The sequence below is a fragment of the Schistocerca cancellata genome, chromosome 2, assembly GCF_023864275.1.
Source record: "Schistocerca cancellata isolate TAMUIC-IGC-003103 chromosome 2, iqSchCanc2.1, whole genome shotgun sequence".
Classification (NCBI taxonomy): Eukaryota; Metazoa; Arthropoda; class Insecta; order Orthoptera; family Acrididae; genus Schistocerca; species Schistocerca cancellata.
In genome coordinates, this window is record NC_064627.1 from 499,278,864 (window position 1) to 499,298,280 (window position 19,417).

General features: G+C 41.8%; 1 protein-coding gene across 1 annotated transcript in view; it reads right to left on the reverse strand.

Moving 5' to 3' along the window:
• The window catches only part of LOC126162041 (nucleolar pre-ribosomal-associated protein 1), a 176,291-nt gene that overhangs the window by 145,478 nt on the left and 11,396 nt on the right, over nucleotides 1–19,417 (reverse strand). The window contains exons 2-3 of the mRNA XM_049918273.1: nucleotides 3,443–3,623; nucleotides 919–1,064 (exon numbers count right to left, since the gene is read on the reverse strand). Of these exons, the coding sequence (XP_049774230.1) occupies nucleotides 919–1,064; nucleotides 3,443–3,623 (327 nt within the window). The remainder of the gene's footprint in view (nucleotides 1–918; nucleotides 1,065–3,442; nucleotides 3,624–19,417) is intronic.

Below are 19,417 nucleotides of genomic sequence, written 5' to 3' on the forward strand. Positions count from 1 at the left end.
GAATTCTATACTTGGATATGAATAACAAAGTGATTGGTACTATTCATTTACCGATCAGTTAACATATTAATGATCAATAAGACAATGTGCACCTTGCTGCCTTTTCTTCATTTCACACTTTTAATATTTCTCTGCAAGCTCAGGTGGCAGCTATTACAGTCAGTAGTACTCTACAAAAGTGTGTAGAAAAGTGGCATGCTTATTAACATTTTGTAAAATCAATACTGTCTGCATGCTGTCATAGCCATACTGCAGGCAAAGGTATCAATGCATTTCCAATGTCAATTACTTCCATGCTCAACTATGCATCATTGTCAATTACTTTGTTACTCTGATCACAGTTTATGTGGATATGATGTCAAGATACTGAACAATTCACACAATAAGACAAAAGACAGTCAACAACAGGAGCTATGTGTGTCTCTCATTTCTTTGTACTGTAATTTTGGCTGTGTATCATCTGCCACAAAATTATTGTTACTGTTCTAGTGAATATCTTGTGAACAAGTAGGATAATGTCTCCTGCTCATCTGAATAGACTGTGCAGTCTGTAGTTAGATACATGTAGAGATTTGACTTAATTGCTTCAATACAATAACACAAAACATGTCAACTGCCTGCTGCTCTCTCACTAGATATTTGGAACCCAGTTGTTCACACTCCTATACTACCATAAAAAAATATGTGTAGTACTTCCATAATAGTTCCTTAAAACATGTAAGCAATGTCTACCTGTATCCTACACTGTGGTCCTTTAATTCACATCTGTTTTACACTAAATTCTCTCTCATTGATTTAAATTTCATTACATTACTACTTTCTACAAAAAAAGTAAAATTCAGTCACTATTGTTAGGACAGTGCCTATTTTATTACAGGAATCATATTACTGCCAATTTTATTGTGAGAAATGTATTACCTGTCAAGAGCCTCAAAACAATTTTTCTCTGATGAGCATTACTGTTCAGTGACAGCATTGTGTTGATTATGGGCAAGAATGCACGCAATAGATACCTACATCCAACTTCTGCCTTAATGTAAAACTGAGGTAAATCAGAGAGAATCCTGTGAAAATTAAAGAGAGTATTATAAACAATGGATAAAAGTACAGTTAACAGTTTCTTTGTTTAAAAAAAGATTTTGATGCCATTAACAACATACTATTTCAGTTTGCTGAAAAATGATTTTATGCACTATCTCATGAAATGCCTTAGCAAGTATATAAAACAATACTATGGGATAGTTTTTGACAGCTCAACCAGAATGTAATTTGTGCAGTCACACACAATAGAGAATTCTTCAAGAATGCCGAGTTGGGAAGTGATTAACTCATTCTGTTCAGAAAACTGAATCTTGATAATATATATACTACTTTATGATTTTCTTTAACATCTGAAGGAGTGAAGTGGGTCCCCAACTAGATGTTATTTACTTGTAATCATCTTTAAAGACAGTTATTATAATAATGGGCAGTTGAATGAAAATGAGACACATGAAGAACAATAAGTAATCTGTCTAAAAACAAAGATGATGTGACTTACCAAATGAAAGCGCTGGCACGTCGATAGACACACAAGCAAACACAAACATACACACAAAATTCTAGCTTTCGCAACCAACGGTTGCTTCGTCAGGAAAGAGGGAAGGAGAGGGAAAGACGAAAGGATGTGGGTTTTAAGGGAGAGGGTAAGGAGTCATTCCAATCCCGGGAGCGGAAAGACTTACCTTAGGGGGAAAAAAGGATGGGTATACACTCGCGCACACACACACATATCCATCCACACGTATACAGACACAAGCAGACATATTACAGAGGCAAAGAGTTTGGGCAGAGATGTCAGTTGAGGCGGAAGTGCAGAGGCAAAGATGTTGTTGAATGACAGGTGACGTATGAGTGGCGGCAACTTGAAATTAGCGGAGATTGAGGCCTGGTGGATAACGGGAAGAGAGGATATATTGAAGAGCAAGTTCCCATCTCCGGAGTTCGGATCCTCTCTTCCCGTTATCCACCAGGCCTCAATCTCCGCTAATTTCAAGTTGCCGCCACTCATACCTCACCTGTCATTCAACTACATCTTTGCCTTTGTACTTCCGCCTCGACTGACATCTCTGCCCAAACTCTTTGCCTCTGTATATGTCTGCTTGTGTCTGTATACATGTGGATGGATGTGTGTGTGTGTGTGTGTGTGTGTGTGTGTGTGCGCGAGTGTATACCCGTCCTTTTTTCACCCTAAGGTAAGTCTTTCCGCTCCCGGGATTGGAATGACTTCTTACCCTCTCCCTTAAAACCCACATCCTTTCGTCTTTCCCTCTCCTTCCCTCTTTCCTGACGAAGCAACCGTTGGTTGCGAAAGCTAGAATTTTGTGTGTATGTTTGTGTTTGTTTGTATGTCTATCGACGTGCCAGCGCTTTCGTTTGGTAAGTCACATCATCTTAGTTTTTAGATATGTTTTTCCCACGTGGAATGTTTCCCTCTATTATATTCATATCAATAAGTAATCTGTCTATTATTTCAAAAGTAATTGTCATAATTGTTAATACATTCATCCCACTGTGAGACAGGTCAATGCCTTCATGGAAAAATGTTTGCAGTTGCTTATGGAACCATGACTACTCAGACGTCAACTTCTTAATTCACAGCAAATTCACAGCTACAAATGTATTTCCACTGGGCTACAAAACTTTCGAACCCACATTGGGATAGAATGGGACTGTAAGAGCTTCCCAGTGAAACTTCTGTAGTGCAATCTAAACAACCTTGGCAACATGCGGGCCAACATGTTGCCAACACTGTTTTGAGCACACTGTACAGTTCCGTTGGGAAACCCTAGCACATCCTTCATAGAATCCAGATTTCTCATTATGCGATTTCCATATTTTTGGAGTCCTGGAGAAAGACATATGTGGTCGTCAATTTGCTTTGAATGAAGAGGTTGACAAATTTGAGTAGAGGCATGGTTCTGTGTAGGTAACTGCAAACATTTATCCATAAATGTATTGACTGTCTTGTATCACAGTGGTATCAATCCATTAACAGTTATGGGGAATAGTTTTGAAATAATAAACAATTCACTTTTTTTTTTCATCTGTCTTGTGTTCATTGGTTGCACCTTGTACAAAAGTTTGTCAGGGAAATAGGCTTGCACTAGCTGACTGGTTACAATGATAGCTCATGATTTAACAACCTACTATGAACACCTTCATAATCATATCTAACAACATAGATTATAAATGAAACTAATAAATGCAAAAGACTAATGTATTTTTGTGAATGGTACAATTTTGGAATGACTGCACACATTGAGTGCTCAAAGAAACTGGAACATTAAGTCATCATAATGCATATCATTTAACATTACTTCCTTATTTAAAAAAGAAGAACACAGCTTTCCAGCTTGTATATAAAAGTATAACAACAGCTTGATTTCTACTGCTGTCTCACCTCATTAATATGACACGAACAGCAGAAAAAGCAGCTGTTGCAAGGGCCAAGTTCTTCTTCTCATTAACATTCACACACTTCAGAATCTCCTCAAGACCTGCATCACTTGCTAAGTATTCCTTAACAACGTCGTCATCAACAGTTTCAAAGGATTTGCTCAAATTCACAAATGACTTCAAAGCTGTAATGAAATTACAAAACAAAAAACACAATGTTAAACAGGTAACTGTACAAATTAATGCTGGAGAAGAAGAAGAAAAGATAGTAAGAGTGAGATTATACAGTATAGGTAATAGTAAATGGGGGAATGCATTATGAAAGGAAAGAAAGACTTAAAGGTTAATATGCAACAACAGAGGAATATTCATGGGACTAAGAATCACCCTCTAGTTCTCTGTGATGAGCTGTGAAACAAATAGTTAGTTAGTTAGTAACATGTTCTATGGATCACTGTGTTACATTCTGAACATTCCTAAGACTTTTTTTTCTTTTTCTGTTCCTATGATTTTGGCACATGGGCATAATTCTTCAGGTTTCTCTTTTTCAGGGAATAGACACGCAAGGTTGAGGAGGACCAGGTGAAGCAGATGGAAGAGGATGTGTTGAGGTTGTGATGGAATGAAGATAATGTGTCTTAGCCCTGAATCCAGATTATGGAGGTATCATTTGTGAACCTGAACCAGGCTAGGAGTTTGGTGTTTTGGGTGGCAAGGATGGTCATCTCTAGATGGCTCATAAACAGGTTGGCATAGGAGGGTGCCACGCGGGTGTCCTTGGCTAGCCGCAGATTTGTTTGCATACCTTTCCTTCAAAGGACAAATAGTAGTGGATTAGGATAAAGTTATCAAAGTGAATGAGGTAGTGAATCTGGAGTCTGAAGGACACTGGAAAGGTAGTGTTCAATAGTGGCAAGATCTTGGTCCTGAAGATGTTGGTGTATACGTAGGTGGTGTCAACAGTGATGAGTTGGTATCCAGGAGGTAACAAGGTGGGGATGGTTGAGATTTGGTGAAGGAAGTGGTTGGTATTTTTTATATGGGAGGCTAGGTTACAGGCAGGTGGTTGGTGGTGTTGGTCAAAGAGGGCTGAACTACTTTCAGTGGGGGCACAATTACCAGTCACAATGGGGCATCCATGATTGTTGAATTTGTGGTTGGTTCGTTGACTTGGAGGAGTGAACCAAACAGCGAGGTCATCGATCCCATCAGATCAGGGAAGGATGGGGAAGGAAGTCGGCCGTTTCCTTTCAATGGAACCATCCCAGCATATGCCTGAAGCGATTTACGGAAATCACCTACATCAGGATGGCTGGACAAGGTTTGAACTGTTGTCTTCCTGAATGCAATTCCAGTGTGCTAACCACAGTGCCACCTCACTTGGTTTGGGTTTGTGGATTTTGGGGAGCATGTACGTGAGTGTTCAGGGTGTCATAGGGGTGAGGAGTGAAATGGATTCAGAGGAGAGGTCCTGGGAAGAGACTAAGGCCTTAAGCAGGGAGTTGGACTTCAGGGATGGGATCACACAGGCAGAGTTTATAGGCGAAGGAGTCAAATAATTGGCGAAGGCCTTCCACCACATAGTCACTGTGATTCATACCAACAGAGGTGGAACCTTTGTCTGCACATAGGATGATTAGGTCAGGATTTATTTTGAGGTTGTGTATGGCTGTTTTTTCTCCTGCTGAAGGATTGGTGTTCTGAGGAAGGTAACTGGGTAATAGTGGTGAAGTGAAGTTGGAGGTAATGAATTCCTGGAAGGTTTGGTGGGTGGGTGGGTGGGTAGGGGGGAGAACACAGCTGGATGGTGGTATGAACTGGTAGAGGCAGAGTTCAATGTTGAAATTGTGCTGGGTTGGATTGGGTTGGAGGGACTGGCAGCAAAGAAGTGTTTCCAATACAGGAATCGGGGAAGGAGAGTAGGTCTTTGACAAGACCAGCATTGTTAAATTTATGTGTGGGGCTAAGAAACTTCTGTGGTGCTGAGGGTTTTGGTGGAGCACTTAACGACAGTGTTATGGGAAAGATTTGGTGAAGTATTGTTAGGGAGTTTAGGGGGATGTGGCAAGTTGGAAAGATCTGTCAGGCAGGGTTTAGGTGCTATGAGGGGTGGACGAGGAGGAACGCTGTTGGTATGATAGGACTTGGATGGTGGTGCTCCAAGGCATCAGGAGGAGGTCAGCAGGTTGGATAACTTATGGAGGTGGTGTCTGAAATGGTCCTCCAGGTGCTGGAGAGCAAGGGATTTGATTCCAGAGATATGATGTATGAAGCAGCGATTACACAGTAGCAGTATCTTACAAAGGGGGCAGACGTGGTTCTGAGACGTTTGTGTCATGGGGATGTGTTTTTGCAGTACAGTGTTTGTGAGGGTCAGGGACTGGTGGAATTCAAAAACATGAAGGTCAGTGTGGTTAGGCCATTTGAGAGAATTCGATGGTTTAGGCACCATTAAAGAAATAGGATGTGGGAGTGGTTTTTATCCAGGAAAGGGATACATTTCTGAACTGGTGTAGAAGGACGGAGCAGGTATCCATTGTGACAGGAGTTGTGTAAAAGAAACAGGAATGACAGGGAAATGGGCAAAATAGGTGTTAATGGTTGTTGGAGGAGATGGATATGAGAAAAGATGCCTAAAAAATACACAAAAACATGCACAGATATGTAAATATGTGCACAAATACATAATAACATGCAAAAATGGATGAAACTGTGTGAAACTAAATAAAAATACGCACAAATACATTAAAAATGTACAGAAATGAGGGAGAAAAGGAGCGGATGAGGTATGCGAATATGTGTGTGTGTGTTGCGATAAGGGAAGAGAGGGGGAGAGATGATGATTTAGTCAAGGATCACAAGTTTATGTGGAAATTAAAGCACTAAAGTATGTCAGAATGAGGGATGCAGTGGGATCAGTAGGAATAAATATAACTATCAGAGGAAAGAATCTGGGGCATCAGGTGCTGAAACAATGCTCTGCAAAATGAGTGTCAATGGTTGTGAGAGGAACTGGGTAAGAGAAAAGATGTAGAAAAATATGCAGAGACATGTAAAAACAACTACAGATATGTAATAATCAGGTATCTGCAGTGAGAAGAACTCCCTTGCCCAGTATGCTACAAGTCTCATCAAGGCCTTCATAGACCGACACTACCCCCAGACCTAGTTTGCAAAATGATCTCCCATGCCATTTCCCCTTACACCCCAATCTCCCCACGACCCCCAAGAACCAGCCACAAACGAGTGCCCCCTTCGTCACTCAACATCACACCAGACTGAAACAACTGAACCACATGCTTAACAGGACTTTTATTACTTATCATCATGCCCTGAAATGTGGGACATCCAGATCCTTGCCACTTCTTCTAAAGCGCTGGTCCGTTGCCCACCCAAACTCCACAACATTCTAGTCCATCCCAATGCCACTCCCAATTCCAACCCCATGCCACAAGAATCATATCCCTGTGGAAGACCCAGGTGTAAGACCTGTACAATCCACTCACCCAGCACTTCCTTTTCCAGTCCTGTCACATGTTTATCCTACCCTGTCATGGGCCAGGCCACCTGCGATAGCAGCCATATTATTTACCAGCTCTGACAAAATAAATGCACAGCTTTTTATACTGGTATGACTACCAACCACCTGTCCATCAGGATGAACAGCCACCATTAAACTGTGGCCAAGGACAAAGTAGACTACTCTGTGGCACCTCATGCAGCTGAACATAACATGCTTGATTTCAATCACTGCTTCACTACCTGAGCCATCTGGATCCTCCCCTCCACCACCAGATTTTCTAAACTGTACAAATGGGAATTATCCTTACAATACATTCTTACTCCCATAATTATCCAGGTTAACATACTGTCCCCACACACTACACGCAACAGTTTTCAGCACCTCCCCCCCCCCCCCCCTCCCGCCCTTCTGTCCTATCATCTCCTCCCCACTCTCATCTCCCAACATCTTCATTTGCCACGCTCTGCCAACATGCCTGACCACCTTTCCCCACTTCTCTCCTTTTTCACTCTGTTTTTCCCACTTCCCCGCCTCACAACTTCCTCATAATGCATCTGTAGGAATTCTACAGTGCTCCTCTCCGCTTCCACCCGTACTTTGCTACCCCTACCCCTTCCCCATGCCCTTGAGATTGCTGATTGCATCCCGCATGATAGTGGCATTTTGGCCTGAGCTGTCAGAGTTGGCAGTCATATGTGCTTGTTTGTGTGAATGAATGATGTGTGTTTCTCTCTTTCGGAGGAATGCTGTGGGCGGAAGCATATGTGTAAGTGTCTTTTAGTTGTGCCTGTCCACAACTTAATGTGTCATCATTACAGTAAGTAGCAATCTATCACTTCCTACATTGTTGATACTCCTACTTGGAGCTTACATTGTTTGATTTTGCTGAATGGCTTTTCTTCCACCCTACAACCACGTGATGTTTTCCTTTGTTGCTATTCTCTGTAGCATCACTCTTCTCAGGGTCTGTTCTTTCTCTTCTTTCCTCTGTTTATTCACCAACTTCCAAATTCCATCTACTTTGAAGCAACACAGTGTCAACAATTGCTCATGCAGAACGTAGGCTTCATGATTGCATGGATTGCTGTTGCAGCATTAGATGACTCAGATCTTTCCTCCAGTAGTTATAATTATATTATTCCTATCAAGTACACTTCATCCATCACTTTCACATACTTTAGTGCTTTATTTCCACACTTGCCTGTGCCACACAAAACACACACACACACACACACCCCTGATCTGTTCCTTTCTCCCATGTTTCTGTATGCTTTTAAGGTATTTGTTAGTATTTTTACTTAGTTTCATGATTTTTTGCATATTTTTAAATATCTGTGAACTCTTATATCTGCACATATTTTTGTTTATCTGTGGTTGTTTTTGCGTATCTCTGTGTACTTCTTGTGTGCCTTTTCTCTTATCAAGCTCCTCTCACAACTATCAACAATATTTTGCCCATTTCCCTGTCATTCCTGTTTCCATTATACCATTCCTGCACAGTGGATCCCCTCATCCATATTTCTGCACCAATTCAGAAAAGCATCCCTTTCACCCGCTAAAACCTAGTCACAAATCCTACTTCTTAAAAGGCCTAACAATAAAAATTCCTTTTTTCCGGAGCCCAACTTACTTCAACACTGGCCTTCACATTTTCAGATTCCAACAGTCCCTGAGCCTCACAAACCTGGTACTACAAAAATATGTCTCCATGGTACAGCCATTCTAGAACCACCTCTGCTCCCTCTGCAAGATATTTCTACTGTACAATTCATGCTTCAAAAACCAAACCTCTGAAACTGAATACCTTGCTCTCTAGCACCTGGAAGACCATTCCAGACACCACCCCCATAAGTTTTCCAACTTGCTGACTTCTTACTGCTGTCTCAGGCACCACTATCTAACCCCTCTCCTACTAACAGTGCTTCTTCTCGTTCAATCCTCACTGCTCCTAAACCTTGCCTAGCTGACCTTATCAACTCATCACATCCCTCCCCCCCCCCCCCCCCCCCCAAAACTTCGCACCAAATCCAGAACTGAAACATTCCTGTAACATTTTTGTTAATCATTCCACCGAAACGCTCAGCTCTAGAGAAGTTTCAGTCCTATCCAAAGGCCTCACTTTCAGCCCTACACCCAAATTTAACCATGCTGAGACCTACTCTCCTTTCCCAATTCCTGGAGTGGAAACACTTGTTTGCCACCAAAACTTCCAACCAATGCCAACCTAACTGCAACACTGAACCTTGCCTCTCCCAGTTCATACCATCATCCAACCATGACTCTCCCTTCTTCTCACCTAACAACCCGTTGGTCACCTTCCTGTAATTCTTTACCTCCGACTTCGCTTCACCACCATTCCCCAGTTCCCTTCCTCAGAACACCAACCTTTCAGCAGGAGAAAGAACAACCTCAATCAAATACTGACCTAATCATCCTACATGCAGACAAAGGTTACACCACTGCTGTTACGAATTGCTGTGATTACCTGGCAGAATGCCTTCACCAATTATTTGACTCTTCCACCTATGAACTCTGCCAGTGTGATCCCATCCCTCATGTCCAATACAACCTCCAATCCCTGCTTAATGCCTTAGTCCCTTCCCAGAACCTCTCCCCTAAAACCATTTCACTCCTCATCCCTACGATACCCCATACACCCACCTACATGCACCACAAATCCAACAATCCTGGACACCACACTGGGGTTGCTTACTATGCCCCCACTGAAAGAAGTTCAACCCTCGTTGAGCAACATCACTAACCAGTTGCCCGTAGTCTAGTCTTGCATGTCAAAGATATCAACCACTTCCTTCACCAATTCTCAACCATTGCCACCCCTTTACCTCCTAGATCCCAAGTCATCACAGTTGATGCCACCTCCCTATACACAAAAATCCTTCATGCCCAAGATCTTACTCCGATTGAACACTACCTTTCCGATGTCCTTCAGACTCCAAACCCATTACCTAATTCCTCATACACCTTACCAATTTTATCCCAACCCACAACTACTTCTCCTTTGATTGGGCAATATACAAAGAAATTCACAGTACAGCCATGGCCACCCACATGGCACCCTCCTATGCAAACCTGTCTATGGGCCATCTAGAGGAGACCTTCCTTAGCCTCCCAAAATACCAAACTCATAGTCTGGTTCAGGTTCATTGATGATATCTTCATGATCTGGGCTCAGGGCCAAGGCATCCTATCTTCATTCCTTGACAACTGCAACACCTTCTCTGCCATTCGCTTCACCCGGTTCTCTTCAACTCACTGTGCCAACTTCCTATAGATGTTAACCTCCTCCTCTGCAATGGCTACATCTGCTCCTCTGTCCACATTAAACCCACCAGTCACCAACAGTAACTGCATTTTGACAGCTGTAATCCCTATCACACCAGAAAATCCCTCCCATACAGCCTGGCCAACCAGGTGGTGTGTCAGCAGTGACAAGAACTTCCTTGCCCAGTACGCTGAGGCTCTCACCAAGGCCTTCAAAGACAGGCACTACCCCCAGACCTAGTATGCAAACAGCTCTCCTGTGCCATTTCCTCCTCACACCCCCAATCCTCCCACCACCCCCAAGAATAAGCAACAAAGGAGTGCCCCCTTCGTCATCCAATACCACTCCAGACTGGAACAACTAAACCACATCCTTCATCAGGGCTTTGATTACCTATCAATACACCCTGAAATGAGGGACATCCTACCCAAGAATCTTCCTGCCCTCCTAAAGTGGTATTCGATCACCTTCCCAACCTTCACAACATCCTAGTCTAGTCCAACCCTATGCCTCTCCTAATCCCAACCCATTACCACAATGATCATACATGTGTGGAAGACCCAGATGCAAGACCTGGCCAAGCCAACTGGATCCCCCCCCCCCCACTCACCAACATTTCTGAACTGCACAGATGGAAGTTATCCTTAAACACATTCTCCCCTACCATAACTAACCTGGCCACAGCCTAAGGTAACATACTGTCCCCACACCCTACACCCAAAAGTTTCCACTACCCCTCCATTCTTGTCCACCACCCTCTTTGTTTGCCCCCCTCAGCCTATGCATCGACCCACTTTTCCTCACTCCTCTCCTTTTTCACTCCGTTTTCCCCAACTCCCTGTCTCACAATCTTCTGACTCTGCACCTGTTGGCATTCTAGCCCCTGCACACTCTGCCAGACAGTACTCTCTCCCCCCTCCCCCACCCATACATTGCTACCCCCTCCCCCTCCAGATTGCTGCTTGCATCCCACACGATAGCTGCATTCTGGCCTGAGCTGTTAGAGATAGCAGTCATGTCTGTGTGAGGGATGCTTGCTTGTGTGAACGAATGGTGTGCATTTCTCTTTTTCTGACAAAGGCTGTGGTTGAAAGCTTTTGTGTAAGTGTCTTTTAATTGTACCTGTCTGCAACTTTACATGTTGTCTTTATGGCAGAGCAATCTATTCCGTACATTGTTTTGTCCATTAGGGTATTTCTCATTATCAAAGCAGCTCAAAGTTGGCACCTCTATCTTTCACCATCTCTTGCTTTCATATGTGATTGAGATGTCTTAAAAAATTGCTGGAGTTTGAATCTTTATCCCATCCTGATCACTTTGAGAGCAAAACTGTTTTTCTGCGACAGATATGTTGGCCAGACAAGTGGAACTGCGGCAAATCAAACTGTGGAGTTTATTATTTCTCACTTCTTGCTGGATGTATTGCATATGACTGGATCACAGAAATGTTGAAGAAAGTAGCTTCGATAACCATACCAAGGGAAACTATTCACTACTTACACAATATGATGTAATTTGGAATGCTTGAGTCACTGTAAGATCAACATTACGAGAATTTAGATAGCAGCCCGCACAGGAAATGCCCCTAAAACGCAAATGTATCAACAATGGGATAAGATGTTTGAAACAATGAAACAGTGAAGCTTTGAAGTTTTTCTGTGTTTCAGTGATGATAGGTGCTAACATGATAGACATGTCAGGTGCTAACATGATAGACATATGTCAGAAAGTCAAGAGGTTTAGTAACATGCAATATGTTCAAAACATCAGAAATAGTCACATGGTGAATAGGGCACTTTGCAGACACCATCACTCCACCTCCCTGTTAATTCTCAAGCAAATTACTTGATCTCATTCTATGCACCCCATTACAATTAGGAAATTTAAAATGGTAATCAAGTATGAGTGTAACAGAAAACATGAGGTTGATAATTTTTGTTAACCAACATGACAATTGTTGTCAGAAGCATTGCAACTTCAGCTCTGGTGGTACTCAATGAAATGTGGCCTTCAGAACTGCTCCCAATGACATGGGTCAATCATCCTGTGCACATTGAAGCAAGGAAGAGAGCCTGGTCATGCTGGATCTTACAGGTCAGATGCACTAAACTCGTGTCAGTAAAATCATAGATTATTACATGACTAGGATAATGATTTGTAAACAATTACTTAATGTCATGCACTCAGAGTGACTTCAGAATAGGGAGGGGAACATACATTTGAATGACATATTGGCTGTATTCCCTACGGCCACCACATTCTTCCCTGGTATCTCAGCTGCAGACAACAATGTATAAGTCCCTATACTAGTACATAGAATACCAACATACATTATGTGATCGAAGGTATCCGGACATCCCCAAAAACATTTGTTTTTCATATTAGGTGCACTGTGCTTCCACCTACTGCCAGCTACTCCATATCAGCGACCTTAGGAGTCATTAGACCTTGTGCAAGAGAGCAGAATGAGGCACTCCGTGGAACTCATGGACTTTGAATGGGGTGAGGTGATTGGATGTCACTGTGTCATGCCCCTGTACGCAAGATTTCCACCCTCCTAAACAATCCTAAGCCCACTGCTTCCGATGTGATAGTGAAGTGGAAACCTGGAGGAACACATACAGCAAAAAAGCACACAGGCCGACCTTGTCTGTTGAGTGACAGAGATGGCCAACAGTTGAAGAGGGTCTTAATGTGTAATGGCCAGACATTTTTCCCAACCGTCACACAGGAATTCCAAACTGCATCAGGATCCACTGCAAGTACTATGACAGTTAGGTGGGAGGTGAGAAAACTTGCATTTCACGGCAGAGCGGCTGCTCATAAGCCACACATCATGCCAGCAAATGCCAAATGATACCTCGATTGGTGTAAGGATCGTAAACATTGGATGATTGAACTGTGGAAAAATGTTGTGTGGAGTGATGAGCCACAATACACAATGTAGCGATCTGATGGCAGGGTGTGGGTACAGCGAATGCCCGGTGAACATCATCTGCCAGCTTGTGTAGTGCCAACAGTAAAATTAGGAGGCAGTGGTGTTATGGTGTGGTCGTGTTTTTCATGGAGGGGGCTTGCACCCCTTGTTGTTTTGTGTGGCACTATCACAGCACCGGCCTATATTCTACATTGATGTTTTAAGCATCTTCTTGCTTCCTGCTGTAGAAGAGCAATTTGGGCATGGCGACTGCATCTTTCAGCACAATCGAGCACTTGTTCGTGATGCACGGCCTGTGGTGGATTGGTTACACGACAATAACATCCCTGTAATGGACTGGCCTGCACAGAGTCCTGACCTGAATCCTATAGAACACCTCTGGGATGTTTTGGTACGCCAACTTCATGCCAGGCCTCACCGACCGACATCGATACCTCTCCTCAGTGCAGCACTCCGTGAAGAATGGGCTGCCATTCCCCAAGAAATCTTCCAGTCCCTGATTGAATGTATGCCTGCAAGGGTGAAAGCTGTCATCAAGGCTAAGGGCAGGCCAACACCATATTGAATTCCAGCATTACCGATGGAGGACGCCATGAACTTGTAAGTCATTTTCAGCTAGGTGTCCGCATAGTGTATTTAACACAGGTATCTGTGGCTTACTATTACTCATTGGGCATACATTTGGTTGAACAGCTGGTTGAGTGGAATATGCAGAATATTGCAATGTCTTCCCAAGGGGCGGCCTCTACCACTTACTGTTGAAGTATTACAATATGAGGATAATACACGCCTCTAATCAATGATCATATCCCTCTCTAAGAACTGGCCATAGTCTCGATTAAGCTACTATATACCTGATGGAAAGCTGATAAGAAATGGGATCGCAATATCATATCACAAATCATAAGTAGTTGTGCCAACTCTCAACCATCTCCAGGATTAGCCCTGCAGCGGAGGCACAAAATAAAACTGTTGTACTGCCTTTGTTTGCTGACAGCACATTAGTGTTGCTGCAGCGTTCATTTTCAGCACAATTCACAAGCTGATGATTTGCATTTTTCTTGCCACATTAGTTTTTTGGCCACTTCCATGGGCAAACGGTGAATGGCCTTTTCCACACTTACTGCTAATGATCACTTGGTGTGGCATGTTTCATGGAGCTGATGAAAATCTAAGACCTTTCAACAGCACTGATATTGCTGGTACTTTTAGTTCCTTGGCTGTGGGATTTATTATGTGTCTGTGTTCACATCCCTGCCAGTTAGCTGCACTATTTCATTGTGCGAGTGGTGGACAATGTGAGGGAGAAGGAAAAAATAGGTATCTTACTGTGCCACTATAGTATGTGTGTGTGTGTGTGTGTGTGTGTGTGTGTGTGTGTGTGTGTGTGTGTGTGTGTGTGTGTGTGTGTGCGTGCGTGCGAGAGAGAGAGAGAGAGAGAGAGAGAGAGAGAGAGAGAGAGAGAGAGAGAGATATTACAATGCCAAAATAGGGCAAGACTGAGCTAGGAAACGGCAGGGGAAGATTGGGTGGTGGCATGGGTATGAGAAGCAGATAGCTGAGTGTGAGATCTTGGGAGGTTATGAGAAATGATGACGACTTGGACCAATTGTCACCTAAGGAGGTCAGAATAGTGACAGTGACAGGGAGGGAAATTTAATTGACATAGGTACTGAAATGGCCACTCAAGTCACCAACCGTGTGGCTTGCTGCAATTTCAACACTTAGGTGGTTAAGTTTACAGCTAGTCACAGTCTAGAAGTGGCTATAGATGTGAGTAGATGGATAATTATCAGTCATATTTACATCCAATGTTGCACTGTAACTCCAATACAGTTAGTACTTAATGTGACTGCATTCACACATGACCCTACCTCTAATCATACAGAAATGCCAGTTGTAACTTGGGGGATAAGTGAAGTCTGATCAGTTAGGGGCTGGCTCACCAGCTGTGACACATTTGTTTGTATCACAGGAAGAAAATGCAGTATAAATCTGTTTCTGTACTAGCTGGGCAGGCTGTTGTCTGCCTGTAACAAAATTATCACTCTTCCTAGCCTCGGCAGATGTTGCCCCAAGGCAGCCATACTTGTAGAACAGGGACTTTTCAGTATGGAACAACTGGCAGCTGCAAAAATGGAGCAACTGTTGGCGTATAATGAACCTGGTATGGATACAGATTTTTATGGGTCCACCATATGGGTACAGATATCCATGCATAAAGATAGAGTGTTAAAAGATGTTGAGGTTCTGGGAGTTAGAACACGGGCTGCCTTGACACAGACATTGTGAAGTTTCAGAAGTGATTACTGTTTTGTTATCTGCATGAGTGCTTCTGTTGAATTTTGAAAATAGAAAAGAAAGACTGCCAAACCAAGGTTGTGTCACACCATTTAATATGCCTGGATAAGTTTCTTACAGCATTGTCCACAAAATGGTTTTGGTTTGGCTCATTGTTTTAATATCACAAAATACTGTCATGAAGAATTTGTTGAAATGGTGTCAAATGTAGGGTCAAAATTGAATTCTAAACAAAGTTAAGGAACTGGAAACCTGAGTGAAAGACCCACACCTAAGGACTGGAAAGTTGCACAGGGCACACCAATAAACAAGAAAGGAAACAGAAGTAATCCACTGAATCACAGATTCTGAAACATATACTGTGTCTAAACATTATGAATTACCTCATATATAAAACAATCTATACACATAGTTAACATATATTCAAAAAATATCGTTCTTGTGAAACACATCAGGGACTTTATCCACACGAAGTTAATGATGGGGCACTCAAGTTGATTCTATATTTTTAATTTCCATGAAGCTTTTGATACCATTCCTCACTTCAGCTTCTTATCGAATTGCATTACTATGGAGTAACGTCACAGTTCTAAATCTATACTCTGAAAATCACCATGAGGTGCACGGCAGAGGGTACGTCCCAGTGCAACAGTTATCAGTGTTTCTTCCTGTCCCATTCACATATGGAGCGCGGGAAGAATGTTTGAATACTTCTGTGCATGCAATAATTATTCTAATCTTATCCTCAAGATCCCTATGTGAGTGATACATAGAGGCTTGTAGTATATCCATAAAGTAATCATTTAAACCCGGTTCTTGAAACTTTGTTATTAGACTTTCTCTGAATAGCTTATGTCTTTCTTCATGAGGCTGCCAGTTCAGTTCCTTCAGTACGTCTGTGACACTCTCCCACAGATTAAACAAACCAGTAACCATTTTTGCTGCCCTTCTCTGTATAAGTTCAGTATCCCCTGTTAGTCCTGTCTGATGCAGGTCCCACATACTTGAGCAATATTCTAGGATGGGTCACATGAGTGATTTGTAAGCAATTTCTTTTGTAGACTGATTGCTCTTCCCCAGTATTCCACCAGTAAACCGAAGTCTACCACCTGCTTTACCCATGACTGAACCTATGTAATCATTCCATTTCATATCCCTAATAGGTATTTGTATGAGCTGGATTATTCCAACAGTGACTCATTGATACTATAGTCATGGGGTACTAGATTTTTTCCTTCCACGATGTGCACAATTTTACATTTCTGAACATTTAGAGCAAGTTGCCAATCTCTGCACCACAATGAAATCTTATCAAGATCTGACTGAATATGTATGCAGCTTCTCTCAGATACTACTTCATAATAGATAACTGCATCATTTCGCTATTAATATTGTCTGCAAGGTCATTAATATACAACATGAACAGAAAGAAAGACTTACACTATCCTCTACTTAACATACTTTTGGCACAGAAAGGCGTAAAATACACTGCTGTAAAACTTTTTGATAAATTACCGGATGAAATAAAATGTCTGACAGACAGCAATAAAAGTTTTATAAATAAGGGAATGGGGTAGGCAATAAACATGCTAAGCTAAAAAAATTAAAACATTGATTCAAGTTTGCATTTCTTACGCACTTGACACATTCCACATCATAATGGTTACCGTGAGATTGATCAATGGAACATGTAACTAACTAACAAATAGTAAGGGTCCCAAGACACTTCCTTGGTGCACACCATAACATGCTGTGTCCTCCCTACTAAAAAGTTCAGTCACAAATTTCACTTGATACCCCATACGATCGTACATTTGATAATAAGTGTAGGTGTGGTACTGAGTCAAATGCTTTTCGGAAATCAAGAAATACTGCTTATCTACTTGGTTGCCCTGATCTAAATCTTTCCGTGTATCATGAGAAAAGTGTGAGTTGGGTTTCACATGATCGATGTTTTCGAAATACATGCTGGTTGGCAGTTGTGCAACTGGATTCATAATTTCCTGTCAGAAAGGTCATAATTTGTGGTAACTAACAGAAAGTCATCAAGTACAAAACAAGTGATGTCTGACATTTCCTGAGGAAATGTTGTAGGTTCTCTGCTGTTCCTAACCTATATAAATGATTCAAGTGACAATCTGAGCAGCCTCTTAGATTGTTTGCCGATGATGCTGTCGTTTTCTGTCTAGTAAAATCACCAGAAAATCAAAACATGCTGCAAAATGACTTAGACAAGGTATCTATATAGTGTCAAACTTGGCAATTGACTCTACAATAAGAAGTGTGCAGTCATGAGTACTAAAAGGAATCGGTTAAATTTTGGTTATATGGTACACTACACAACTTTAAAGACTGTCAATTGTTCTAAATACCTTGGGATTGCAATCATGAACAACTAAAAATGGAACCATCATGTGTAAAATGTTGTGGGGAGACAAACTAAAGACAGTTTTATTGGGCAGAACACTTAGTAGGTGCAATGTATCTACTAAAGAGACTGCCTACATCATGCTTATTCAGCCTCTTCTGTAATAATGTTGCAGGTAATAGCATCCTTACCAGATAGGTTTGACAGAGGAAACCAGTAAAGTCCAAAGGAAGACAGCTCAGTTTGTATTAAAAAAAAGAAGTTGTGGTGGCAGTCATTAAGAGAAATATTTTGACTCCCACATACAGAGGAAATATGATCACCAGATTACAATAAGAGAAACTGGAACTCACACAGAAAGATTTAAGGGTTTGTTTCTCCCATGGATTATTTGAGAGCGGCACAATAGAGAAATGGCCTGAAAGGGGTTCCACAAACTGTTTACCAAGTGCTTAAGTGTGAATTTCAGTTTCAGTATGTACACATGGAAAGCGATGCGTCATTGTCTATTATTCTTTCTACAGCTACAACTGTAACTTTCTTCTTCTTCTGCATGTGTCAAACAACTTTATTTACTGCAATGAAGAGAACATCAGAAATGTTTTCATTTTCAGAATATACTACCAGGGATTTCTTTTTTTCTCTTTTTTTGACATTTACTATAGTTCTGAAGAAATATGTAAAGATCTTAACTAAAGTCTCACTGTTTGTCACAATGTCCTGTTTGTGCCCTTGAGCTGCAGTGTTTCAAAAGCATAAATGTCTGTTCTGGTTTCTCCATGGATAATTTGTTCTTAAAGGAGGGTAGGAAGAGTAGAGTTTGAGGTTTACCAAAGAATGATGACATCAGAAATAGAGAATAAACCAAGATCACACAATAGTGAGGAAGAATATCAGTAACACTGTTCCACAAAACCTACCATAGTGTTGATGATTTAGGAATTACATAAAAGCTAAATAAAGTAGTTCACGCAGGAATATGATCCAAAGTTGCCCAATAGATCAGAATCTTTTGCTGTATTTATTTTTATTCTTCTCAAGTGTCTCTCATGACTCTCTCATTCTACTTTCTGATACATATAACAAATGTATTCGAATAGTTTTGATGAAGGCTTTACACTGCTGCTGACTATGGGTTTACAGGGACTAAACATCTAGGTCATCAGTTACTACACCTCTCATAGTGGGATCAGTGCACTCTTATCCCTCTGTGTGTAGATAAAATTCCATGTGCAAATGTGACAAAGTTTTCTAAATGTTTGCTTAGCATGTATCAGAAGCGGGATTGAGGTACCAACCAGGTATTCATCTAGTATGATGTAGGAAACCACCTAAAAACCACATCCATGCTAGCCAGCACACCGGCTCTATTCATTAATTCATAGGCCACATTCAAAGTGGGGCCAGAACACCTCCCCAGAGCAGAAGTGGATGATTTAATGCACACAGCTACATGAGCATGTGGGTCAATCCATACCGAGTGGTCCAAGAAACAAATAATTGGTTGCTTGACCACCTCAGAAAAATTTTATATTTGCTGGGTGAATTCCCCAATGTTTAGTAGTC